This window comes from Rhinoraja longicauda, chromosome 3 (assembly GCF_053455715.1).
Source record: "Rhinoraja longicauda isolate Sanriku21f chromosome 3, sRhiLon1.1, whole genome shotgun sequence".
Lineage (NCBI taxonomy): Eukaryota > Metazoa > Chordata > Chondrichthyes > Rajiformes > Arhynchobatidae > Rhinoraja > Rhinoraja longicauda.
The window spans coordinates 94,363,187-94,389,849 of record NC_135955.1 but is presented as its reverse complement, the minus strand read 5'-3'; the positions used below and the strand labels follow the sequence as shown (position 1 = coordinate 94,389,849).

Here is a 26,663-nt window from a genome sequence, read left to right as displayed (position 1 = left end):
TGGCAGAGAATCCCACAAATTCACAACTCCCTGGGTGAAAAATTGTCTTCAAAAATTCACTGCTTGGATAGATAAGTTCTTGGCACCATGTTATAGGAAATATATTGTCACGCTTGAAAGGGTTCAGAAAAGATTGACGAGGATGTTGCCAGGACTAGAGGGTGTGAGCTACAGGGAGAGGTTGAGCAGGCTGGGTCTCTATTCCATGGAGCACAGGAGGATGAGGGGAGATCTTATAGAGGTGTACAAAATCATGAGAGGAATAGATCGGGTAGATGCACAGAGTCTCTTGCCCAGAGTAGGGGAATCGAGGACCAGAGGACACAGGTTTAAGGTGAGGGAGGAAAGATTTATTAGATGATGCAGTGATAGAGTTTCTGCCTCACAGCGCCAGGGACCTGGGTTTGATCCTGACTACGGGTGCTGTCTGTAGGGGAATCGAGGACCAGAGGACATAGGTTCAAGGTGAAGGGGGAAAGATTTAATAGGGATCCGAGGGGTAACTTTTTCACACAGAGGGTGGTGGGTGTATGGAACAAGCTGCCAGAGGAGGTAGTTGAGGCTGGGACTATCCCATCGTTTAAGAAACAGTTGGACAGGTACATGGATAGGACAGGTTTGGAAGGATATGGGCCAAATGCGGGCAAGTGGAACTAGTGTAGCTGGGACATTGTTGACCGGTGTGGGCGAGTTGGGCCAAAGGGCCTGTTTCCACACTGTATCAATGTATGATCTCATTGAAACTTAGCAAATGGTGAAAGTCTTGGATAGAGTGGATGTGGAGAGGATGTTTCCACTAGTGGGAGAGTCTAGGACCAGAGGGCACAGCCTCAGAATTGAAGGACGTACCTTTAGAAAAGAGATTCGTTTAGTTTAGTTTAGTTTTAGAGATACAGCGTGGAAACAGGCCCTTCGGCCCACCGAGTCCGCAACGACCAGCGATCCCCGCACACTAACACTGTCCTGCACACACTGGGGACAATTTGCATTTATACCAAGCCAATTAGCCTACAAACCTGTACGTCTTTGAAGTGTGGGAGTACATTGAAGATCTCGAGAAAACCCACGCAGGTCACGGGGAGAACGTACAAACTCTGTACAGACAGCGCCCGTAGTCTGTCAATCTCTGCATTAAAAATATCCAATGACCTGGCCTCCACAGCTGTCTGTAGCAATATCAGCAATGATTGAATGGTGGAGTAGATTTGATGGGCCGAATGGCCTAATTCTGCTCCTGGAACATATGGATTTATGAACCCTCTGACTAAAGAAATCCCTCCTCATCTTCTCTTATCCTTTAATTCTGAGGCTGTGCCCTCTGGTCCTAGACTCTCCCACTAGTGGAAACATCCTCTCCACATCCACACTCTATCCTGGCCTTCGGTTTCCTCCCGTGCTCCAAAGACGTGCAGGTTCGTAGGTTAATTGGCTTGGTATAAATGTGAAAATTGTCGCTAGTGGGTGTAGGATAGTGTTAGTGTGCGGGGATCGCTGTGTTAGTGTGTGGACCCGGTGGGCCGAAAGGGCCTGTTTCCGCGGGTGCTGTATCTCTAAACTAAACTAAACTAAACTTTCACTATTGGGAAAGTTTCAGTCAGGTCCCCCTCATCTTTCTAAACCCCAGCGAGTACAGGCCCAGAGTACCGGCCCAGAGTACAGGCCCGGAGTACAGGCCCGGAGTACAGGCCCGGAGTACAGGCCCGAAGTACAGGCCCGGAGTACAGGCCCGGAGTACAGGCCCGGAGTACAGGCCCGGAGTACCGGCCCGGAGTACAGGCCCAGAGTACCGGCCCAGAGTACCGGCCCAGAGTACAGGCCCAGAGTACAGGCCCAGAGTACAGGCCCGGAGTACAGGCCCGGAGTACAGGCCCGGAGTACAGGCCCGGAGTACAGGCCCGGAGTACAGGCCCGGAGTACCGGCCCGGAGTACCGGCCCGGAGTACAGGCCCGGAGTACAGGCCCGGAGTACAGGCCCAGAGTACAGGCCCAGAGTACAGGCCCAGAGTACAGGCCCAGAGTACAGGCCCAGAGTACAGGCCCAGAGCGGTCAATGTTCTCTCTATATTTCAGGGACCTGCCGTGACCTGCGTTTTTGCCTGGCCGTCTGCAAAGGGGAGAACTTCCTGAGGGTGTGGAACCTTGCCTCGAGGATCAACGACCAGGCCCTGGCCATCAGCACAAGTAACATGAAGAGTGATTACGGGATCGTGGACATCACCCCCATGAAGAACAACCCCAGGTGAGGAATCAGTGTCACAGAGCCATGGAGTGATCCAGCATGGAAACAGGCCCTTCAGTCCAACTTGCTCACGCCGGCCAACATGCCCCATCTACACTCGTCCCACCTGCCAGCATTTGCCCCATAACCTTGTATGCACTAGAATTTGGAAAGATGAGAGGGGAATCTTATAGAAACGTGTAAAATTATAACAGGACTGGACAAGCTAGAGGTAGAAGGATCATTTAGAAGGATGAGAGAGGATCTTATAGAAACGTGTAAAATTATAACAGGACTGGACAAGCTAGATGCAGGAAAAATGTTTGTGGGAGTCCAGAACCAGGGGCCACACAGTCTAAGAATAAAGGGGAGGCCATTTAAAACTGAGATGAGAAAAAACATTTTCTCACCCAGAGAGTTGTGAATTTGTGGAATTCTCTGCCACAGAGGGCAGTGGAGGTCAATTCACTGGATGAATTTAAAAGAGAGTTAGATAGAGCTCTCGGGGCTAGTGGAATCAAGGGATGTGGGGAGAAGGCAGGCACGGGTTACTGATTATGGATGATCAGCCATGATCACAATGAATGGCGGTGCTGGCTCGAAGGGCCAAATGGCCTCCTCCTGCACCAATTTTCTATGTTTCTATGTTTTAACCCTCTAAACCTATCCTATCCATGTACCTGTCTAACTGTTTCTTAAACATTGCGATAGTCCCAGCCTCAACTACCTCCTCTGGCAGCTCGTTCCATACACCCACCACCCTTTGTGTGAAAAAGTTACCCCTCAGATTCCTATAAAAAATTTCCCCCCGCACCGTAAACCTATGTCCTCTGGTCTCGATTCCCCGAATCAGGGCAAGAGACTCTAAGCATCTGAGTCCAAATCAATTGATGAAATTATAATTCAATTATTTTCCAAAGAACAGTTTGTTTATTGATTTGTGTTGACCTTCATTGGAAGTGAAGAAGTAAAATAGCATTTAGTCATAGTGCGGAGAATACTAACATGCAAGGGCGTTTTAAGATCGCGAAGGAGGCGGTGTTGATGGCAGTGGTGATAGAAGCATACACCGATCAGCCAAAGCAATATGACCACTGACAGGCGAAGTGAATAACATTGATTATCTTGTTACAATGGCACCTGTCAAGGGGTGGGATATATTAGGCAGCAAGTGAACAGTCAGTTGTTGAGGTTGACGTGTTGGATGCAGGAGAAATGGGCACGAGTAAAGACCTGAGCGACTTTGACAAGGGCCAAATTGTTCTGGCCAGACGACCGGGTCAGAGCATCTCTGAAACGGCAAGGCTTGTGGGGTGCTCCCGGTCAGCAGTGGTGAGTACCTACCGACAGTGGTCCGAGGAGGGGCAAACCAGTGGGCACAGTTTCCAGAACCAGGGGGCCACAGATCCGGAACCAGGGGCCACAGTTTAAAAATAAGGGGTTGGCCATTTAGAATGGAGATGAGGAAAACCTTTTTCACTCAGAGAGTTGTAAATCTGTGGAATTCTCTGCCTCAGAAGGCAGTGGAGGCCAATTCTCTGGATGTTTTCAAGAGAGAGTTAGAGCTCTTAATGATAGTGGAATCAAGGGATATGGAGAGAAGGCAGGAACGGGGTACTGATTGTGGATGATCAGCCATGATCACATTGAATGGCGGTGCTGGCTCGAAGGGCCGAATGGTCTACTCCTGCACCTATTGTCTATTGTCAAATGTGCGCAGGTGGGACTAGTGTAGATGGGGCATGTTGGTCGGTGTGGGCAAGTTGGGCCGAAGGGCCTGTTTCCACGCTGTGTGACTCTATGATTCCACGAGGGTGGTGGGTGCCTGGAACACACTGCCAGGGGTGGTGGTGGAGGCAAATACGATTGCGGTGTTTAGGCCTCCCTGAACTCACCTCAGGACGCCTATGTTACCGTGCAACAGGTGTACAGGAAAGGTTCTGACTGTCTACCCTCTCTATCTATACCTCTCATAATTCTGTACACTTCTATCAGGTCTCTCCTCAAACTTTCCTATTCCAGAGAAAACATTCCAAGTCTGTCCAACCTCTCCCTGCAGCTCTCCCCCCCCCCCCCCCCCCCCCCCTCGGTCATGGGTGACCATGGGCGATGCATCCTAGTAGTTGGCTGCTTGCTCCAAACCTCGGCTGGCTCGAGCAGCGTGGCTTGTGGCTGAAGAGACCATCGCGGGAGTGACAGTCTCTCTCGCAAAGGTCACATTTGTGTGTGGTTCCTGCAGCTAATACCCTCCAATACCCTCTAATCCAGGCAGCGTTCTGGTAAACCTCCTCCGCACCCTCTCCAAAGCCTCCACATCCTTCCTGTAATGGGGCGACCAGAAATGCACGCAATACAATAGACAATAGACAATAGGTGCAGGAGGAGGCCATTCGGCCCTTCGAGCCAGCACCGCCATTCAATGTGATCATGGCTGATCATTCTCAATCAGTACCCCGTTCCTGCCTTCTCCCCATACCCCCTGACTCCGCTATCCTTAAGAGATCTATCTAACTCTCTCTTGAATGCATTCAGAGAATTGGGCTCCACTGCCTTCTGAGGCAGAGAATTCCACAGATTCACAACTATCTGACTGAAAATGTTTTTCCTCATCTCAGTTCTAAATGGCCTACCCCTTATTCTTAAACTGTGGCCCCTTGTTCTGGACTCCCCCAACATTGGGAATATGTTTCCTGCCTCTAACGTGTCCAAACCCTTAATAATCTTATACATTTCGATAAGATCCCCTCTCATCCTTCTAAATTCCAGTGTATACAAGCCTAGTCGCTCCAGTCTTTCAACATATGTCAGTCCCGCCATTCGGGAAATTAACCTAGTAAACCTACGCTGCACGCACTCAATAGCAAGAATATCCTTCCTCAAATTTGGAGACCAAAACTGCACACAGTACTCCAGGTGCGGTCTCACTAGGGCCCTGTACAACTGCAGAAGGACCTCTTTGCTCCTATACTCAACTCCTCTTGTTATGAAGGCCAACATTTCATTGGCTTTCTTCACTGCCTGCTGTACCTGCATGCTTCCTTTCAGTGACTGATGCACTAGGACACCCAGATCTCGTTGTACGTCCCCTGTTCCTAACTTGCAATACTCCAAATGCGGCCCGACCAAAGTCCTCTGAAGCTGCATCGTGACTTCCTGACTACCGATGACGGCAGGCACATACCAGACCACTGTATCTACTTGTGTCATCACTGTCAGGGAGTTATGGACTTAGACCCCAGGATCCCTCGGTACATCAATGCTGCCAAGGGTCCTGCCATCAACCGTAAACATTCCACCTCCCAGGAATCTTCTAGAAACTAACGTTACACCACGGAGACGGCACGTCGGCGCAGCGGTAGAGTTGCTGCCTCACGGCGCCGGAGACCTGGGTTCGATCCTGACTGCGGGTGCTGTCTGCACGGAGTTTGTACGTTCTCCCCGTGACCGCGTGGGTTTTCTCCAGGTGCACCGGTTTCCTCCAACATTCAAAACAAAACAAAACAAAACAAAAACGTACAGGTTTGTAGGTTAATTGGCTTCTGCAAATTGTCCCCAGTGTGTAGGATAGAACTAGTGTACGTGTGATCGCTGGTCGATGTGGACTCAGTGGGCTGAAGGGCCAGTTTCCACCCTGCACCTCGAATGGGAATGTTGATGTTAATTGAAATTATAGCCATTTGACTTTCATATTTCCGGATCTTGCTTTTATCTTCCAGTTATGTTGTGTGTCGGAGCTTAAATTCGGAAGTGATATCCGTCTGGAACATCAGAAAGTCCAAGTGCAAGGGGCAGGCTGTCCAAATGGAGAGAGGTCTTGTCGACGGCGCTAACATTGCACTGGTGAGAGACACCAAGCTGTACATCCTGTCTGACAAGGGCATGGCCACTCACTCTGAAACCCCCAGACCCATCTACCAGGTAATTCAAAGTCAAGAGTGTTTTATTGTCATGTGTCCCTGATAGAACAATGACATTCTTACTTACAGCAGCACAACACAATATGTAAACATAGTACACTGTAAACAATATGATAAACAAAAAGTGTGCTGTGTGTGTGTGTGTGTATATGTATGTATGTATGTATGTATGTATGTATGTATGTATGTATGTATGTATGTATGTATGTATGTATGTATGTATGTATGTATGTATGATAGACGACGGAAAGCTGGAGTAACTCAGCAGGACAGGCAGCATCTCTGCAGAGAAGGAATGGGTTACGTTTCGGGTTGAGACCCTTCTTCACATATGTATGTATATATGTATGCATGTACATATATATACACACACATATGTATATATGTATCTATGTATGTATATATATATATAGTGCAAAAAGACAAAACCAATCCCCCCAAGTCTATGTAGTTCAGAGCTTATTTGAGGTTGTGGTGTTTAATAACCTGATGGCTGTACGGAAGAAGCTGTTCCTGAACCTGGACAAGTCAAGTCAAGTTTATTTGTCACGTACACATACACGATGTGCAGTGAAATGAAAGTGGTAATGCCTGCGGATTGTGCACAAAAAAGAATTACAGTTACAGCATATAAATAAAGTTAATAAAGTTAATACAGAGAAGACAAAATTTAGAGTTAACAGTCCTGATGGCCTGTGGGAAGAAACTCCGTCTTATAGAAACATAGAAACATAGAAACATAGAAAATAGGTGCAGGAGTAGGCCATTCGGCCCTTCGAGCCTGCACCGCCATTCAATATGATCATGGCTGATCATTCAGCTCAGTAGCCTGTACCTGCCTTCTCTCCATATCCCCTGATCCCTTTAGCAAAAAGGGTCACATCTAACTCCCTCTTAAATATAGCCAATGAACTGGCCTCAACTACCTTCTGTGGCAGAGAATTCCACAGACTCACCACTCTCTGTGTGAAGAAATGTTTTCTCATCTCGGTCCTAAAAGACTTCCCCCTTATCCTTAAGCTGTGACCCCTGGTTCTGGACTCCCCCAACATCGGGAACAATCTTCCCACATCTAGCCTCTCCAACCCCTTAAGAATTTTATATGTTTCTATAAGATCCCCCCTCAGTCTTCTAAATTCCAGCGAGTACAAGCCCATCAAGTACAAGTCTCATCCTCTCTGTTTTCACAGCGTGACAGCGGAGGCGTTTGCCTGACCATAGCAGCTGGAACAGTCCGTTGCTGGGGTGGCAGGGGTCCCCCATAATGTTGCTGGCTCTGGATCTGCACCTCCTGATGTATAGGTCCTGCAGGGGGGCGAGTGTAGTTCCCATGGTGTGTTCTGCCGAACGCACTACTCTCTGCAGGGCCATCCTGTCCTGGGCAGAGCTGTTCCCAAACCAGACTGTAATGTTGCCGGACAGGATGCTCTCTACAGCCCCAGAGTAGAAGTAATGAAGGATCCTCAGAGACACTCTGAATTTCTTCAGTTGTCTAAGGTGGTAAAGGCGCTGCTTAGCCTTACCCACCAGTGCGGCAATGTGCGTTGTCCATGTCAGATCCTCTGCGATGCGGACTCCCAAGTATTTAAAGCTGCTCACCCTATCCACAATCGACCCATTTATCTCCAGTGGCGTGTACGTCCTTGGATGTTTAGCCCTTCTGAAGTCCACAATCAGCTCTTTCGTTTTTGTGACATTCAAGAGGAGGCTATTGTCCCAACACCAGAGTGCCAGATCAGCCACCTCCTCCCGGTAGGCCTTCTCATCGTTGTTGGAGATCCGGCCCACTACCACAGTGTCATCAGCAAACTTGATGATGGAGTTTGAGCTGAACCTGGCCACACAGTCATGTGTGTACAGGGAGCACAGTGGGGGCTAAGGACGCAATCCTGGGGGTATCCTATGTTCAGGGTGAGGGAGCTAGATGTGTGTTCCCCCGATGGCAGGGGTGAAATGAGAGCATGGCCAGTGTGGTGTGGGTCTCTGATGATGCCGGCTGCCATTTTGAGGCAGCGACTCCTGGAGATCCCTTCGATGCTGGGGAGGTCAGTACCCGTGAAGGACCGGGCAGTGCCCACCGCTCTTTGTAGTCTTCGCTCCTGGGCATTTGAGTTGCTGAACCAGGCCATGATGCAACCGGTCAATGTGCTCTCTACTGTACACTTGTAGAAGTTCAAGCGAATCCTCTCTGATGAGCTGAACCACGTGACATGCTTTAATTACATGAACGCTTTGATCTGGCTTTTATTTCAATGGTTCGATGGGGCTTTTATTGTCTAATATACAAAGTGCTAACAGAGTAGGGTTGGCAACTGTCCCATATTAGCCGGGACATCCCGTATATTGGGCTAAATTGGTTTGTCTCGTACGGGACCACCCTTGTCCTGTATTAGGCCTGGGGGGGCCACTGTAGGCCCGGACACTGTAGGCCCGGACACTGTAGGCCCGGAGACCCGGGCGCCGCCTGACGGAGGTTGCCTAGCAACCCGCCTCCCGGCCGGTTGGAGCGGAAGCACTTGGTCGCTGGATGGGTGAGGTCACATGGGGCGCGGGGCAGTGACGTCACCTATTGTCCCTTATTTGGGAGTGAGGAGGTTGGCAACCCTATAACACAGTGAAATTATTTTTCTTAGAAACAGTCCAGAAGAGTGTTGCCATACCCCCGCTCCCCGATTAGCAAGTGTATGAAAGTAGTCCACTGAACCCGCATGCAAGAGGCGCCATGCTTTGGCACCATTGTCCAAAGGCCACCCTCCTGTTCTTGCAAGCGGTGCCTGTTCCAGGCGAGTCCCAGGCTGCAGTGGGCCTCCATCTATCGCCTTCCTCGTTCTTTAGTGGGATTTTTTCTCTCATTTCCAACGTCGCAGTGTTTTGCATTTGTTAATTTGCACATTGGCTTTTGCGTAGGGTGGGGCAGTGGGTGGAGCTGCTGCCCCAGAGTGCAGGACACCCGGGTTCTGTCCTGACCCCGGGTGCCGTCTGCATGTGTGGAGTTTGCATCCTCACATTCTCCCTGTGACTGCGTGGGTTTCCTCCCACACTCCATAGACGTGCGGGTTTGTAGGTTAATCATAGGTGTGCCAACTATCTCACTCCCAAGTAGGGGACAAGGTGACGTCACCGTCCCGCGCCCCACGTGACCTCACCCAGCCAGCGGCCACGTGCTCCTGTTTCACCAATGACGGCCACCCGGGCCGGGAGGCGGGTTTGCTACGCAACCTCCATTAGGCGGCGCCCGGGCCTCCGGACCTACACTGTCCGGAGCTAAAATGTCGGAAACCTAGAGTGTAGGGATATAAATGTCAGGACTTACAGCGTCGGGGCCTACAGTGGCGGGGCCTACAGTGCCCAGGCCTACAGTGTCCGGGCCTACAGTGTCCGGGCCTACAGTGTCCGGGCCTACAGTGTCCGGGCCTACAGTGTCCGGGCCTACAGTGTCCGGGCCTACAGTGTCCGGGCCTACAGTGTCCGGGCCTACATTGCCCAGGCCTACACTGTCAGGGCCTACAGTGTCCGGGCTTACAGCATCTGGGCCTACAACGTCGTGGCCTACAGTGTCCGGGCCTACAGCGCCCCCTGGGCCAAATACGGGATAAGGGCAGTCCCGTACGGGACAAACCAATTTAGCCCAAAATACGGGATGTCCTGGCTAATACGAAACAGTTGGCGACCCTAGTTAATCGGCCTTCTGTAAATTGCCCCTGGTATGTAGGGAGTGGATGAGAAAGTGGGATAACGTAGAACTAGTGTGAATGGTGGGATCGATGGTCGGCACAGACTCGGTGGGCCGAAGGGCCTGATTCCATGCTGTGTTTTAAAAAACGAATAAACCTATTTTCTTACCAATTACTTTGTGTTTACTGTAGACTCTGCTGATCTACGATCTACTGAAGAGAAGATACACAACAAAGTTGACTGACCTTCACATTATCCCTTGCCTTAAACACGAATACAGAATCCTGGCATCAGACCAGCTCCTGGGTTTATCTGAATATAGGTGAGCCGACACTAGGGTTGCCAACTGTCCCGTATTAGCCGGGACATCCCGTATTTTGAGCTAAATTGGTTTGTCCCGTACAGGACCGCCCTTGTCCCGTATTAGGCCCGGGAGGGCACTGTAGGCCCGGACGCTGTAGGCCCGGACGCTGTAGGCCCGGACGCTTTAGGCCCGGACGTTGTAGGCCCAGACCCGGGTTTGATTCCGTCTATGGACGCTGTCTGTACAGAGTTTGTACGTTCTCCCCCGTGACCTGCGTGGGTTTTCTCCGAGACCTTCGGTTTCCTCCCACACTCCTAAGACGTGCAGGTTTGTAGGCTAATTGGCTTGGAAAATGTAAAAATTGCCCCTAGTGGATAGTGTTAATGTGCGGGGATCGCTGGTCGGCGCGGACCCGGTGGGCCGAATGGGCCTGTTTCCACACTGTATCTCTAAACTAAACTAAATCTTTTCCTCTTCACCTTAACGTATGCCCTCTGGTCCTCGATTCACCTACTCTGGGCAAGAGACTGTGCATCTACCCGATCTATTCCACTCAGAATAAAAATAAGACGAAATAATAATATGTACGCCTCCACATTGACTGGAAGCTGCTTTAAAGCTGGTGAACTAGGCGGCACAGTGGCACAGATGGTAGAGTTGCTGCCTCACAGCACCAGACACCTGGGATGCTGTCTGCACGGAGTTTGCACGTTCTCCCTGTGTCCATGTGGGTGCACCGGTTTCCTCCCACACTCCAAAGATGTGCGGGTTTGTAGGTTAATTATCCCTCTGTAAATTGCCACTAGTTTAGAGACACAGTTAGTGGCTAGAGGAATCAAGGGATATGGGGAGAAGGCAGGCACAGGTCACTGATTGTAGATATAAGAAAATAACTGCAGATGATGGTACAAATCAAAGGTATTTATTCACAAAATGCTGGAGTAACTCAGCAGGTCAGGCGGCATCTCAGGAGAGAAGGGATGGGCGACATTTCGGGTCGAGACCCTTCTTCAGACTCATTGTAGATTGAGATTGTAGATGATCAGCCATGATCACAATGAATGGCGGTGCTGGCTTGAAGGGCCAAATGGCCTCCTCCTATGCTACTATGTTTCTATGACCAGTGATCCCCGCACATTAACACTATCCTACACCCACTAAGGACAATTTACACCTACACCAAGCCAATTAACCTACAAAACCTGCACGTCTTTGGAGTGTGGGAGGAAAACGAAGATCTCGGAGAAAACCCACGCAGGTCACGGGGAGAACGTACAAACTCCGTACAGACGGCGCCCGTAGTCGGGATGGAACCCGGGTCTCTGGCGCTGTGAGGCAGCAACTCTACCGCTGCGCCACCTTGCCGATCATAGTGTGCGGAGAGTGGATGAAAGTGGGATCGCGTAGAACTGGTGTGAATGGGTGGTTTGAATGGGAGAATAATGGTTGTTTTTCTTTAATGCCCCTGGAAAGAGATCACCTTGTTCTCTGGAGCCTGAAGACTGGATTTATCAAGGAGCGAGTCCGGCCCAACTACAAAGGCCAGCTTTGCCCGATGAATGGCCTTCCTTCCCACTCAAACCATGACTTCACCAACGAGCTTCTGACCAAACGAACGAGAGGCGGGGACGTGGGTGGTTTGGCAGGTAAGCGTCTGCAGGACCACACTGTGGGGCTTGTTGTTAAAGCAGCTTCCAGTCAATTAATATACATTAATGACTTGGATGAAGGGATTAAAAGTACCATTAGCAAATTTGCAGATGATACAAAGCTGGGTGGTAGTGTGAACTGTGAGGAAGATGCTATAAGGTTGCAGGGTGACTTGGACAGGTTGTGTGAGTGGGCAGATGCATGGCAGATGCAGTTTTTAAGTGTGAGGTTGTAGTGAGTCCAAATGAGCGATATAAACCAAAGACTTTATTGTCGATAAAACCCGTGACAAACGCAACGTACTTACTCTTAGACTAACACTAACTTCGCTCGCTAATCTAATCCCTAACCTGAGTTTGGCGCCAGACACTTAAATACCTCGCGCTCCCGCACCACGTGACCCGTAAACCAATCCGAGGGTTCTAGACTACCTGGCCAATCCGTATGCCCCTACATGACCCCCCCCCAGAACCCTCGAAACCATACCTCACGGGCGCCCGAACCTCCCGCCCGGAACGTGTACGGAGGGGGGAAACCGATACCCCCAGCGTGACAGGAGGCGGGGTGGACGCCGCCGCTGGAGGCAATGGGGGGTCCCCTGGCGCGGAGGGTGCGGGTGACGGGGGGCACTTGATCGGCAACAGCGGCCCAGGCCCAACCATAGGCGGCGGGGGCCCGAGAGGTGGCAAACAGGGCGCCGCTGGTTGGACCAGTGGAGCGGCCACCGGCCGGCCCCAGCGCGGAGGCTGAGCCACCGACACGGGGAGGTCCTGGTCCAAATGGGCAGGCTTGAGCCGGGATACCGAAACGAGCTCCTGGCGATTTCCCACCTGCAAGGTGAAGGTGACAGTCCCTCTTTTCAGCACCTGGAACGGGCCCTGGTAAACCGGCCGAAGAGGGGGGCGGTGGGAATCTTTCCGAAGGAACACGAAATCACAGCCCCGCAAATCCGACGGAACGTGGATTGCTGTGCTTCCGTGACTGGAGGTCGGGACTGGAGCCAAAGAACCCACCCGTGCCCGGAGGGAACCCAACACTGACGTGACGGACGGTGGCAAGGCGGGAGTGGAAGGGAGAATGTCACCCGGCACCCTCAGGGGCGAACCGTAGACGAGCTCGGCCGAAGATGTGCCCAGCTCAGCCTTCGGGGCCGTACGAATGCCGAGGAGGACCCAAGGCAGCTGGTCGGCCCAATCGTAGCCAGTCAGGCGAGCACAGAGGGACGCCTTCAGCTGCCGATGGAAACGCTCAATCATCCCGTTGGATTGGGGATGATAGGCGGTGGTCTGCTGTAAGCGAGACCCATACAACTGTGCCAGCGCGGCCCAGAGGGACGAGGTGAACTGGGCTCCCCGATCTGTGGTGATGATAGCCGGGACACCGAAACGGGCCACCCAATGCAACGCCAGGGCACGTGCACAGGGGGCCGCCGAGGTGTCCGACAACGGGAGCGCCTCCGGCCAACGAGTGAACCGATCAACCACCGTCAGTAGATGAGTGTAACCCCTAGAATAGGGCAATGGACCCACCAAATCCACATGGATGTGGAAAAAACGGTCGGGGCGAACCTCGAATCTCTGGTATGGGGGCTGGACATGGCGATGAACTTTGGAGGTCTGGCACGGAATGCAGGCGCGTGCCCAGGCTGCCACCTGGTTCCGCAGGCCGTGCCAGACAAACCGGGCGGCCACCATGGCTAAAGTTGCCCTGATGGACGGATGTGCCAAGCCATGAATGGCCTCAAAAACCTTACCCCGCAGGGCGCCCGGCACCACCGGGCGAGGGCGTGAAAGGGAAACGTCACACCACAACTTGGTACCTGTGGGGCCACACGCCACCTACTCCAAACGCAGTCCCGAGGCCGTGGAGGCGTACACCGCGGCAGTCCCTTCCAGGCGCTGAGCCTCCGCTAACTCCTGGAAATCCACCTGTTTAACCACCATGGCTACGGAGGGAATGGCCGGCCGGGACAGTGCATCAGCAACGGCATTCAGCCTACCCGCAATATGACGGACATCGGTGGTAAACTCCGAAATCAGGGTGAGGTGCCGCTGCTGGCGAGCCGACCACGGATCAGAAACCTTAGCAAAAGCGAATGTTAGAGGTTTGTGATCCGTGTAGGCCACAAAAGAACGGCCTTCCAAAAAATAACGGAAGTGGCGGACTGCTAAATAAAGGGCCAGGAGCTCCCTATCAAACGCACTGTACTTGAGCTCCGCTCGAGAGAGCTGCCTGCTGAAAAACGCCAGGGGCTGCCAGTAACCGTCGACCAGCTGCTCCAAAACCCCACCCACCGCCACGTCTGATGCGTCCACCATCAGAGCCATGGAGGCGGAGGAGCGCGGGTGTACGAGCATGGTGGCGTTGGCGAGGGCCTGTTTGACCGCGACAAACGCCGTCTCTGCAGCTGCGGGCCATACCAACTCAGCGGGGTTACCCGCGAGACATTGAAAAAGGGGACGCATGACCCGAGCTGCTGCAGGCACGAACCGATGATAAAAGTTCACCATGCCCACGAATTCCTGCAAGCCCTTGATGGTAGTCGGGCGGGGGAAAGAGCGGACCGCGTCCACCTTAGCTGGTAAAGGAGTGGCACCGGCCGGAGTAATCCGGTGACCCAAAAGATCCACCGCTGACAGGCCGAATTGGCATTTGTCCGGATGGAGAATCAGGCCATGGTCTTGCAGCCTCTGGAACACCGTGCGGAGGTGGACCAAGTGCTCCTGGACCGAACGGCTGGCAATCAAAATATCATCATGGTAAATAAACACAAACGGCAACCCTCGACCCACCCGGTCCATCAGACGCTGGAATGCCTGAGCTGCATTTTTAAGGCCGAAAGGCATACGCAACCACTCAAACAACCCGAACGGAGTAATGGTAGCCGTTTTTGGAATGTCCGGCGGATGGACCGGGATCTGATGATATCCCCGCACTAAATCAATTTTTGAAAAAATTGTAGCCCCCTCCAGGCTAGCTGAGAAGTCCTGAATGTGCGGAATCAGGTAGTGGTCCGGCCGCGTTGCCGCGTTGAGTCGACGGAAGTCCCCACATGGTCTCCACCCCCCAGACGCTTTGGAAACCATATGCAAGGGGGAGGCCCACGGACTACTGGAAGGCCGAATAATTCCCAGCCTCTCTAAGTTTAGGAACTCCTCTCGAGCCATGGCCAGCTTGTCGGGTGGGAGGCGCCGGGCCCGGGCAAAAATCGGCGGCCCCTCGGTCGGGATGAAATGAACAACCCCGTGCTTCTCGGAAGGTGCATCGAAACGCTGGACGAGGAGCTGCGGGAAGTCGGCCAGGACCGCCTCAAACTGACCGGGGGCCGTGGTAATGGCCTGGATCGCTGGGCTTGGGTGGGGCGGCGCTTGTAGGAGCCTCCGGCCCGGTACCCCGGGGCCGTACACCAGCCGAGGGTTGCAGGCCTCTCCCGCGGACGTCTGCGACCAAAGAAAACGCCCATAGGAAATCTGCAACCAAAATGGCCTGGCCCACATCCGCAACGATGAAATCCCAACGGTAAGTCCTGGACTCGAAGGACAGGGACATGGTCCTTTTACCGTAAGTACGGATGGTGCTACCATTCACTGCAATGAGGGGCGGGCCCTTCCCCCCCGCCCGAACTTCGCAGTCATAGGGGGGCACAATACTCACGACCGCTCCCGTATCCACTAGAAAAACCATCCCGGTACTCTGATCTGTAGCGTAGAGGCGGTAGTTACGGCCAATCGAGACTGCCTCTACATTCGATCGGCCCAGGCATTTCCCGGAAACGAACACGGGGCTCTGCAGCTTCGGGCCTCACTGCCCCACCGCTGTTCGAGCCCGCTGCCAATGAACAGGCGCCGCAGCCCTCTCTTGGCGGGCCGACTGCGAAATCGTGGCCGCTGTGTCGCTCTCCCGGCTGCTCCCCCGACTGCCGCTGGGCTTCGAGACCCGGTTAACCGAGCCGTCTCGGGTATGCCGCTCCCTAACGAGCGTGTCGGCCTTCTCGGCGAACGCTACCGGATCTTCAAAAGAGACGTCCGCCAACACCAACCTGACGTCCCCAGGTAGCTTCTCCCGAAAGGCTGCTTCGAACACCATGCACGACTGATGGTCGCCCATCAAAGTCAACATCTCGGACATCAACTCAGACGGCAGCTGCTGCCCCAGCTCTGGCAAATGGAGGAGCTTCAGAACCCGCTGGTTCTGGCTCCAGCCGAAAGTCCGCTGCAGGAGCCTCTTGAGCCCCACGTACTGCTCCGTTTGGGGTGGACTGGTCAGGTACTGACTGACCCGCGCAGCCACCTCCGACTGCAGACAGCTCACCAGGTGGTGGAACTTCTCCTGATCTTCCTCCACCCTTTTAAGATGGAACTGCGATTCCGCCTGCACAAACCACAGGTGCGGCTGATGGGCCCAGAACGGCGGTAGATTAATTTCGCCCGCGCTCTCTCCCGCCTGCGACATGCTGCTGCTTGCTTCTTACGTTCGAGGTCACCAATGTAGTGAGTCCAAACAAGCGATATTATCCAAAGACTTTATTGTCGATAAAACCCGTGACAAACGCAACATACTTACTCTTGGACCAACACTAACTTCGCTCGCTAATCTAATCTCTAACTCGAGTTTGGCGCCAGACACTTAAATACCTCGCGCTCCCGCACCACATGACCCGTAAACCAATCCGAGGGTTCTAGACTACCTGGCCAATCCGTATGCCCCTACAAGGTTGTCCACTTTGGTGGTAAGAATAGGAAGGCAGATTATTATCTGAATGGTGTCAAGTTAGGAAAAGGGGACGTACAACGAGATCTGGGTGTCCTAGTGCATCAGTCACTGAAAGGAAGCATGCAGGTACAGCAGGCAGTGAAGAAAGCCAATGGAATGTTGGCCTTCATAGCAAGGAGAGTTGATTATAGGAGCAAAGAGGTCCTTCTGCAGTTGTACAGGGCCCTAGTGAGACCGCACCTGGAGTACTGTGTGCAGTTTTGGTCTCCAAATTTGAGGAAGGATATTCTTGCTATTGAGGGCGTGCAGCGTAGGTTTACTAGGTTAATTCCCGGAATGGCGGGACTGTCATTTGTTGAAAGACTGGAGCGACTGGGCTTGTATACACTGGAATTTGGAAGGATGAGAGGGGATCTTATCGAAACGTATAAGATTATTAAGGGGTTGGACACGTTAGAGGCAGGAAACATGTTCCCAATGTTGGGGGAGTCCAGAACAAGGGGCCACAGTTTAAGAATAAGGGGTAGGCCATTTAGAACTGAGATGAGGAAAAACTTTTTTAGTCAGAGAGTTGTGAATCTGTGGAATTCACTTCCTCAGAAGGCAGTGGAGGCCAATTCTCTGAATGCTTTCAAAAGCGAGCTAGATAGAGCTCTTAAGGATAGCGGAGTCTGGGGGTATGGGGAGAAGGCAGGAATGGGGTACTGATTGAGAATGATCAGCCAATTCCATTTGTAAACCAGCATCTGCAGTTCCACACACGCTGAACTTTGTTTTCACGCTCATGATATTGATTACAGTGCACTACATTTACATATTCTGTTGTGCTGCTGCAAGTAAGGATTTCATTGTTGTCTCTGGGACATCTGACAATAAAACACTCTTGACTCTTGTTTTCTCTCTCTCCGTTTTCCTAGTAGGAAGATTTATTAATGGTGCAATGTTTAGTTTAATTTAGTATGCGATCCCCGCATACTAACACTATCCTACACCCACTAGGGACAATTTTTAAAAAACATTTACACCAAGCCAATTAACCTACAAACCTGCACGTCTTTGGAGTGTGGGAGGAAACCGAAGATCTCGGAGAAAACCCCACGCAGGTCACGGGGAGAACGTACAAACTCCGTACAGACGGCGCCCGTAGTCGGGATCGAACCCGGGTCTCCGGCGCTGCGTTCGCTGTAAGGCAGCAACTCTACCGCTGCGCCACCGTGACCGCCCAAAACCTTCTTTCAAAACCCTGTCCACCAGTGATGCCACTTTCAGGGAACTATATACTTGTAGTTTAGAGATGCTGTGCAGAAACTGGCCCTTCGTCCGACCAAGTCTGCACTGACCAGTGATCCAATCCACACTAATACTATTCACTTCATGCCAAGCCAATTAACCTACAAACCCATACGTCTTTGGAGTGTGGGAGGGAACCAAAGATCTCGGAGACAACCCATGCAGGTCACGGGTAGAACGTACAAACTCTGTACAGGCAGCGCCCGTAGTCGGGATGGAACCCGGGTCTCCGGCGCTGTGAGGCAGCAACTCTACCGCTGCGCCACCGTGACGCCCATGATGAACCTGTTTAATTTCAGAGTTCATGACTCCTTGGGAGAAACGTACAGAGACCAAGACTGCAAGGAGGAGAAGGCTGGACCGGGAGATGCAACGGGAAATCACAACTCTAAAGCAGCTCTGTAAAGAGAAATCCCACCCCATCGATCAGTACCTGCTCAGCGGTGATGACAAGGTAGAGCATGGTGCGCTGCAATGCTTCGGTCTTGCTTATTGTCACGTGTACCGAGGTACAGTGAAAAGCTTCTCTGCTGCGCACTAGCCAGCCAGCGGAAAGACTGTATATGACTAGACATGTTTCCACTAGTGGGAGAGTCTGGGACTAGAGGTGAAAGCCTCCGAATTAAAGGACATTTCTCCAGGAAGGGGATGAGGAGGAATTTCTTTAGTCAGAGGGTGGCGAATCTGTGGAATTAATTGCCACAGAAGGCTGTGGAGGCCAAGTCTTGATTAGTACGGGTGTCAGGGGTGATGGGGAGAAGGCAGGAGATTGGGGTTAGGAGGGAGAGATAGATCAGCCACGGTTGAATTGGGAAAGTAGACTTGATGGGCTGAATGGCCTAATTCTGCTCCTATTACTTCCAATCGAGCCGTCCACAGTGTACAGACACACAATAAAGGGAATATTGATTAATGCAAGGTGAAGTCCAGTAAATTCTGATTACAGATAGTCCGAGGGTCTCCAATGAGGTAGGGGTAGGCCATTTAGAACGGAGATGAGGAAGAACTTTTTCAGTCAGAGAGTGGTGAAGGTGAGGAATTCTCTGCCTCAGAAGGCAGTGGAGGCCAGTTCGTTGGATGCTTTCAAGAGAGAGCTGGATAGAGCTCTTAAGGATAGCGGAGTGAGGGGGTTTGGGGAGAAGGCAGGAACGGGGTACTGATTGAGAGTGATCAGCCATGATCGCATTGAATGGCGGTGCTGGCTCGAAGGGCTGAATGGCCTACTCCTGCACCTATTGTCTATTGTATCTATTGTCTATTGTATGGTAGCTCAAGACTGCTCATAACTATATTCTGCACGCTGCTATTTTTCTCATCGCCATACCCGTTGTACTTGCGCATGGCTTGATTGTATTCAAATTTAGTTTTAGTTTAATTGAGTTTATTGTCACGTGTACCGAGGTACAGTGAAAAGCTTTTGCTGCGTGTTAACCGGTCAGCGGAAAGACAATACATGATTATAATTGAGCCATTTACAGTGTACAGATACATGATAAAGGAAAGAATGTGAATAATAGACAATAGGTGCAGGAGGAGGCCATTCGGCCCATCGCACCAGTATCACCATTCAATGTGATCATGGCTGATCACTCTCAATCAGTACCCCGTTCCTGCCTTCTCCCCATACCCCCTGACTCCGCTATCCTTAAGAGCTCTATCCAACTCTCTCTTGAAAGCATCCAGAGAATTGGCCTCCACTGCTTTCTAAGGCAGAGAATTCCACAGATTCACAACTCTCTGAGTGAAAAAGTTTTTCGTCATCTCTGATCTAAATGGCCTACCCCTTATTCGTAAACTGTGGCCCCTGGTTCTGGACTCCCCCAACATCGGGAACATGTTTTCTGCCTCTAGCGTGTCCAATCCCTTAATAATTTTATATGTATCAATAAGATCCCCTCTCATCCTTCTAAATTCCAGTGTATTCCAGTGTAAAGCCCAGTCACCCAGTCTTTCAACATACGACAATCCCGCCATTCTGGGAATTAACCTGGTGATCCTACGCTGCAAGCCCTCAATGTTTAATGCTGGGTAAAGTCTGATTGAAGTTAGTCCGAGGGTCTCCAATGAGTTAAATGGGAGGTCAGGACCGCTCTCTAGTTGGTGAGAGGATGGTTCAGTTGCCTGATAACAGCTGGGAAGAAAATGTCCCTGAATCTAGAGGTGTGCATTTTCACACTCCTGTACCTCTTGCCTGATGGGAGAGGGGAGAAGAGGGATGACCAGGGATGAGACTGGTCCTTGATTATGTCGACGGTGCCATCCTGCCTCACTGTACACCACAAACGTTGCACCTTTGTACTGATCTATGATGGTGCTTCTCTACAATGGAATGTTGGCCTTCATAACGAGAGGAGTTGAGTATAGGAGCAAAGAGGTCCTTATGTATCTGTACACTGTTAATAGCTCGGTGGTAATCATGTATAGTCTTTCCGCTGACTGGTTAGAACCCAACAAAAGGGCGGCACGGTGGCGCAGCGGTAGAGTTGCGACCTTACAGCGAATGCAGCGCCGGAGACCCTGGTTCGATCCCGACTACGGGCGCCGTCTGTACGGAGTTTGTACGCTCTCCCCGTGACCTGCGTGGGTTTTCTCCGAGATCTTCGGTTTCCTCCCACACTCCAAAGACGTGCAGGTTTGTAGGTTAATTGGCTGGGTAAATGTAAAAATTGTCCCCAGTGGGTGTAGGATAGTGTTAATGTGCGGGGATCGCTGGTCGGCGCGGACCCGGTGGGCTGAAATGGCCTGTGTCCACGCTGAATCTCTAAACTAAACTAACAGCTTTTCACTGTACCTTGGTATATGTGACAATAAACTAAACTGAAACTGAACCGAACGGACATTGTACTTCAGACAGCGGAAATACGTTAACTGCGGTCTTTGTTTCAGATGGTCGTCTGCTCTTACTTTGCACATCATCTGGCTGTCTTTAACTTGGAGACGGAGACCCACACACACACGTTGGAAGACAGGGCGTCCATGTTGTTCTTGCACTGTGCAGCACTGACCGACAGCGGCAGACATCTTGTGCTGTCAAACTACAACGACGAGGACAAGGCTAGCTATGTCACGCTGTGGGACCTGTGTACTGGCAAGGTAAATACAAACATTTTGCTGCGCATCAAAAATAGACAATAGACAATAGGTGCAGGAGGAGGCCATTCGGCCCATCGAGCCAGCACCGCCATTCAATGTGATTATGGCTGATCATTCTCAATCAGTACCCCGTTCCTGCCTTCTCCCCATACCCCCTGACTCCGCTATCCTTAAGAGCTCTATCTAGCTCTCTCTTGAATGCATTCAGAGAATTGGCCTCCACTGCCTTCTGAGGCAGAGAATTCCACAGATTCACAACTCTCTGACTGAAAAAGTTTTTCCTCATCTCAGTTCTAAATGGCCTACCCCTTATTCTTAAACTGTGGCCCCTTGTTCTGGACTCCCCCAACATTGGGAACATGTTTCCTGCCTCTAACGTGTCCAAACCCTTAATAATCTTATACGTTTCGATAAAATCTCCTCTCATCCTTCTAAATTCCAGTGTATACAAGCCTAGTCGCTCCAGTCTTTCAACATAAGCGACCGCAAGAAATTGCAGAGAGTTGTGGACGCAGCCCAGACCATCACACAAACCAACCTCCCTTCCATTGACTCCATCTACACCTCACGCTGCCTCGGCAAGGCCAGCAGCATAATCAAGGACCAGACCCACCCCGGCCACTCCCTCTTCTCCCCTCTCCCATCGGGCAAGAGGTACAGAAGTGTGAAAACGCACACCTCCAGATTCAGGGACAGTTTCTTTGCGGCTGTTATCAGGCAACTGAACCATCCTACCACAACCAGAGAGCGGTCCTGAGCTACCATCTACCTCATTGGTGACCTTCAAACTATATTTAATTGGACTTTATCTTGCGCTTAACAATATTCCCTTTACCTGTACACTGGACGGCCCAGTAGTAATCATGTAGTCTTTCCGCTGACTGGTTAGCACGCAACAAAAAGCCTTTCACTGTACCTCAGTACACATGACAATAAAATAAACTAAAACTGCCTACTTGTGTCACCATTTTCATGGAAATAGGAATATGTGTCTTTAGGTTCCTCTGTTCTACAACACTCACCAAGGCCCTAACATTTACTGTACACGTAGGGTTGCCAACTTTCTCACTCCAAAATAAGGGACAAAAGGTGATGTCACCGCCCCGCGCCCCACCTGACCTCACCCAGCCAGCGGCCACGTGCTCCCGCTCCACCAATGGGGGTAGCCCGGGCCGGGAGGCGGGTTGCTATGCAACCTTTGCTAGGCAGCGCCCGGGCCTACACTGTCCCCCGGGCCTACAGCGGCCCCCGGGCCTACAGCGGCCCCCGGGCCTACAGGGTCCGGGCCTACAGTGTCCAACCCTACAGCAGCCCCCGGGCTGACAGTGCCTACAGCGCCCCACAGGCCTAATACGGGACAAGGGCGGTCCCATACGGGACAAACCAATTTAGCCCAATATACGGGAAGTCCTGGCTAATACGGGACAGTTGGCAACCCTATATACAAGCCATGGCCTGGTTTGTTCTACCAAAATGCAATAACTTACATTTATCTGAATTAAACACCATCTGTTGTTTAACCCATTGGCCAAGTTGATAAGAACAGGAGGTGGCGCAGCGGTAGAGTTGCTGCCTCACAGCGGTAGAGTTGCTGCCTCACAGCGCCAGAGACCCGGGTTCCATCCTGACTGCGGGTGCTGTTTTCTCCGGGTGCTCCGGTTTCCTCCCACACTCCAACAGAGGACAGAACCCGGGTCTCTGGCGCTGTAAGGCAGCAACCCTACCGCTGTGCCACCTGTCAAAGTCACTCCAGCACTCTGTGCCTTTTTGTTTTGTAAACCAGCATCTGCAGTTCCTTGCGTTTCTCTTATGTTGCATTCATGAATTATTAAGCAAATATTTGGAAATTTAAACTTTTTTAAAAAATTATGTTTTTTTATATTCAGGTCAGAAAACGCCTTAAGAATGAACCAAATGTGTGTTGCATTGCCATGACAGACTCAGCGGACCGCATTGTATTTGGCATAGCGGAGGCAAACAGGTAAAGCATGCTGTGTGCTTAGATCAGTGGCAGAGAGACGCAGAACATAGAGTCACACAGCAGCGAGACAGGCCCTTCATGCCAGCCTGCCCACGCTGACCAAGACGCCCCATCTACGATGTCTAGGGACGGTTGGTTGGTGACTAATTAGAATCCTCAAGCAAGGAAGCAGGCCCTTCGGCCAACATGTCCGTGCCAACAAAGATGCTCCTTCTAAGCGAGACTGAAGAAGGGTCATCTAGTCTGAAGATGGGTCTCGACCCGAAACGTCACCCATTCCTTCTCTCCAGAGATGCTGCCTGTCCCGCTGAGATACTCCAGCACTCTGTGAAACGTCACCTATCTGTGGAGAACATGGATAGGTGACGTTTCACAGAGTGCTGGAGTTACTCAGCGGGTCAGGCAGCATCTGTGGAGAACATGAATAGGTGACGTTTCACAGAGTGCTAGAGTAACTCAGCGGGTCAGGCAGCATCTGTGGAGAACATGAATAGGTGACGTTTCACAGAGTGCTGGAGTAACTCAGCGGGTCAGGCAGCATCTGTGGAGAACATGAATAGGTGACGTTTCACAGAGTGCTGGAGTAACTCAGCGGGTCAGGCAGCATCTGTGGAGAACATGAATAGGTGACGTTTCACAGTGCGCTGGAGTAACTCAGCGGGTCAGGCAGCATCTGTGGAGAACGTGGACAGGTGACATTTCGGGTCTGGACGCCTCTTCAGATAAAAGATAATGAGTTTGTTTTGATAATGAGTGCTGCCCACAGCTCATTTGAGTAAACTGGTTAATAATTTCTCTTTTCAAAAAGAAGTAGCCCTTTGAAATGTTAGACAGCCGCAACTCGGAGAGAGCAGAGTACCAGAGCCTCAATGTTTACACATCCCAACTGCACCAGTTCAGGCCGAGAATGGACGGCCACACGACTCAGTAAATGTGAACGGTAAAGCCAGCAAAATCCGATCAAGGATAGTCCGAGGGTCATCAAAGAGGTAGATAGTAGATCAGCCGTTCCAGAAACCGTCCCAAAATCTGGAGGTGTGCGTTTTCACACTTCTTTCCGCACGTCTAGACACAGAGTGCTGGAGTAACTCAGCGGGTCAGGCAGCATCTCAGGAGAACGTGGACAGGTGACATTTCGGGTCTGGACGCCTCTTCAGATAAAAGATAATGAGTTTGTTTTTCTTGTTTTGATTTATTGAAAGGGTGAAGGTGTGGGATCCATTCAGAAAAGGCCACAAGACAATCCCTGGTTACAAAAACCTTAACTTTGGGACAAACAATTCTGTATATCTGACAGATGGTGGATCAAAAGCAATAATTCTGGCAGGTAAGGAAAGTCCATGTCTTTAAAGTGATTCACTTTATCCGTGTTTTAAGATCAAACACTAGCACAATCCTACACACACTGGGGACAATTTATAGAAGCTAATCAACCTACAAACCTGCAGGGTTAGTTTAGTTTAATTTAGTTTAGAGATACAGCGCGGAAACAGGCCCTTTCGGCCCACCGGGTCCGCGCCGACCAGCGATCCCCGCACATTAACACTATCCTATACCCACCAGGGACAATTTTTACATTTGCCAAGCCAATTAACCTACAAACCTGCACGTCTTTGGAGTGTGGGAGGAAACCGAAGATCTCGGAGAAAACCCACGCGGGTCACGGGGAGAACGTACAAACTCCGTACAGACGGCGCCTGTAGTCGGGATGGAACCCGGGTCTCCGACGCTGCATTCGCTGTAAGGCAGCAACTCTACCGCTGCGCCACCGTGCCGGCCTTTGGATTGTGGGACAAAACAGGAGAAAACCCACGCGGTCACGGGGAGAATGTTTAAACTCCGTACAGACAGCACCCGTAGTCTGGACTGAACCCGGTCTCGGGTGACACAAGGCAACAATTCTACCGCTGCGCCACCGTGCCAGAGGTATATTCCACAGATTTCCACCCTCTGGCTAAAAACATTCCTCCTGATCTCCACTCCATGTAGAAATTTGCCCTGCACCTGCCCCATTCACAAGAGTTTAGTTCAGAGATACAGCACAGAAACAGGTCCCACAGCACAAATTGGAGGAATGTCAGAGTGAGGCCCAGCGCAAATTGGAGGAACAGCACCTCATATTTCGCTTGGGTAGTTTACACCCCAGCGGTATGAACATTGACTTCTCTAACTTCAGATAGTCCCTGCTTTCCCTCTCTCTCCCCTCCCCCTTCCCAGTTCTCCCACCAGTCTTCCTATCTCCGACTACATCCGATCTTTGTCCCGCCCCCTCCCCTGACATCAGCCTGAAGAAGGGTCTCGACCCGAAACGTCACCCATTCCCTCTCTCCCAAGATGCTGCCTGACCCGCTGAGTTACTCCGGCATCTTGTGTCTATCTTCGGACCACTGAGTCTGCACCGACCAGCGATCCCCGCACACTAACAGTATCCTACACATAATAGGAACAATTTACAATTATACCAAGAGAATTAACGTTTCACAGAGTGCTGGAGTAACTCAGCGGGTCAGGCAGCATCTCGGGAGAACATGGATAGGTGACGTTTCACAGAGAATTAACTTACAAACCTGTGTGTCTTTGGCGTGTGTGAGGAAACCCATGCGGGTCACGGGGCGATGGTACAAACTCCGTACAGACAGCGCCCGTAGTCGGGATCTAACTTGGGTCTCTGGCGCCGTGAGGCAGCAACTCTACCGCTGCGCCACCGTGCCGGTAATGAATTCCGCAGATTTCCACTCGCTGACTGGAAAATCTTCCTCATCTCCATTCCATGTAAACGTTTGACCCGTTCAAAAGAGCTGGAGCTGAAGAGGTTTACGGAGCTATGAGAGGGGTTGGCTGGCTTGCTCTTGCGTTGAACGCCCAGGAACGGAATAGACTGGAAAAAGTTGTGAACATTGCCCAGTCCACCTGGCCTGGCCACACTCTCATCTCACCCCTGCCAACGGGGAAGATGGTACAGGAGCCTGGAAACTGTGACGTCCAGGTTCAAGAACAACTTCTTCCCCACAGCCATCAGGCTATTAAACACCACAACCTCAAATAAGCTCTGAACTACAATATTATTATTATTATTATTTACAATCTATTATGTTTACATATTCTGTTGTGCTGCAGCAGGTAAGAATTTCATTGTTCTATCTGGGACAAATGACAACAATAGACAATAGATAATAGGTGCAGGAGGAGGCCATTCGGCCCTTCGAGCCAGCACCGCCATTCAATGTGATCATGGCTGATCATTCTCAATCAGTACCCCGTTCCTGCCTTCTCCCCATACCCCCTGACTCCGCTATCCTTAAGAGCTCTATCTAGCTCTCTCTTGAATGCATCCAGAGAATCGGCCTCCACTGCCTTCTGAGGCAGAGAATTCCACAGATTCACAACTCTCTGACTGAAAAAGTTTTTCCTCATCTCCGTTCTAAATGGCCTACCCCTTATTCTTAAACTGTGGCCCCTGGTTCTGGACTCCCCCAACATTGGGAACATGTTATTGTTCAACAAAACACTCTTGACTCTTTCTGAGCCAGGATGGACTCAATGGGCCAAATGGTCTCCAACCGTGCTACATCCATTTGGCGAGTTTGTAACCTGCCGAGTGTTCAATTAATACCTGGGTGTAGAATGGCTTCTTGGCTGAAGTTCGGGTAGACCTGAGACCTGGTCTTGTGTACCATACAATTGTCTTCATTACCCACTGTGAAGTGGACAATAAGATTCGTTATTGAATGCAACCCAGAATAGTGAGCTACATGTGCAAACTTGCAATTACTTAGCAGAAAAATACAGGTCTTACACACTGCAGGCATGGTAGCGCAGCGG

The 26,663-nt window shown here is 51.2% G+C and overlaps 1 protein-coding gene across 1 annotated transcript in view; it reads left to right on the top strand.

Moving 5' to 3' along the window:
• The window catches only part of LOC144592274 (uncharacterized), a 65,835-nt gene that overhangs the window by 35,948 nt on the left and 3,224 nt on the right, over positions 1 to 26,663 (top strand). Inside the window, exons 13-20 of the mRNA XM_078396803.1 lie at positions 2,071 to 2,239; positions 5,935 to 6,136; positions 10,002 to 10,132; positions 11,588 to 11,760; positions 18,067 to 18,221; positions 20,654 to 20,860; positions 22,747 to 22,841; positions 24,044 to 24,168. Of these exons, the coding sequence (XP_078252929.1) occupies positions 2,071 to 2,239; positions 5,935 to 6,136; positions 10,002 to 10,132; positions 11,588 to 11,760; positions 18,067 to 18,221; positions 20,654 to 20,860; positions 22,747 to 22,841; positions 24,044 to 24,168 (1,257 nt within the window). The remainder of the gene's footprint in view (positions 1 to 2,070; positions 2,240 to 5,934; positions 6,137 to 10,001; positions 10,133 to 11,587; positions 11,761 to 18,066; positions 18,222 to 20,653; positions 20,861 to 22,746; positions 22,842 to 24,043; positions 24,169 to 26,663) is intronic.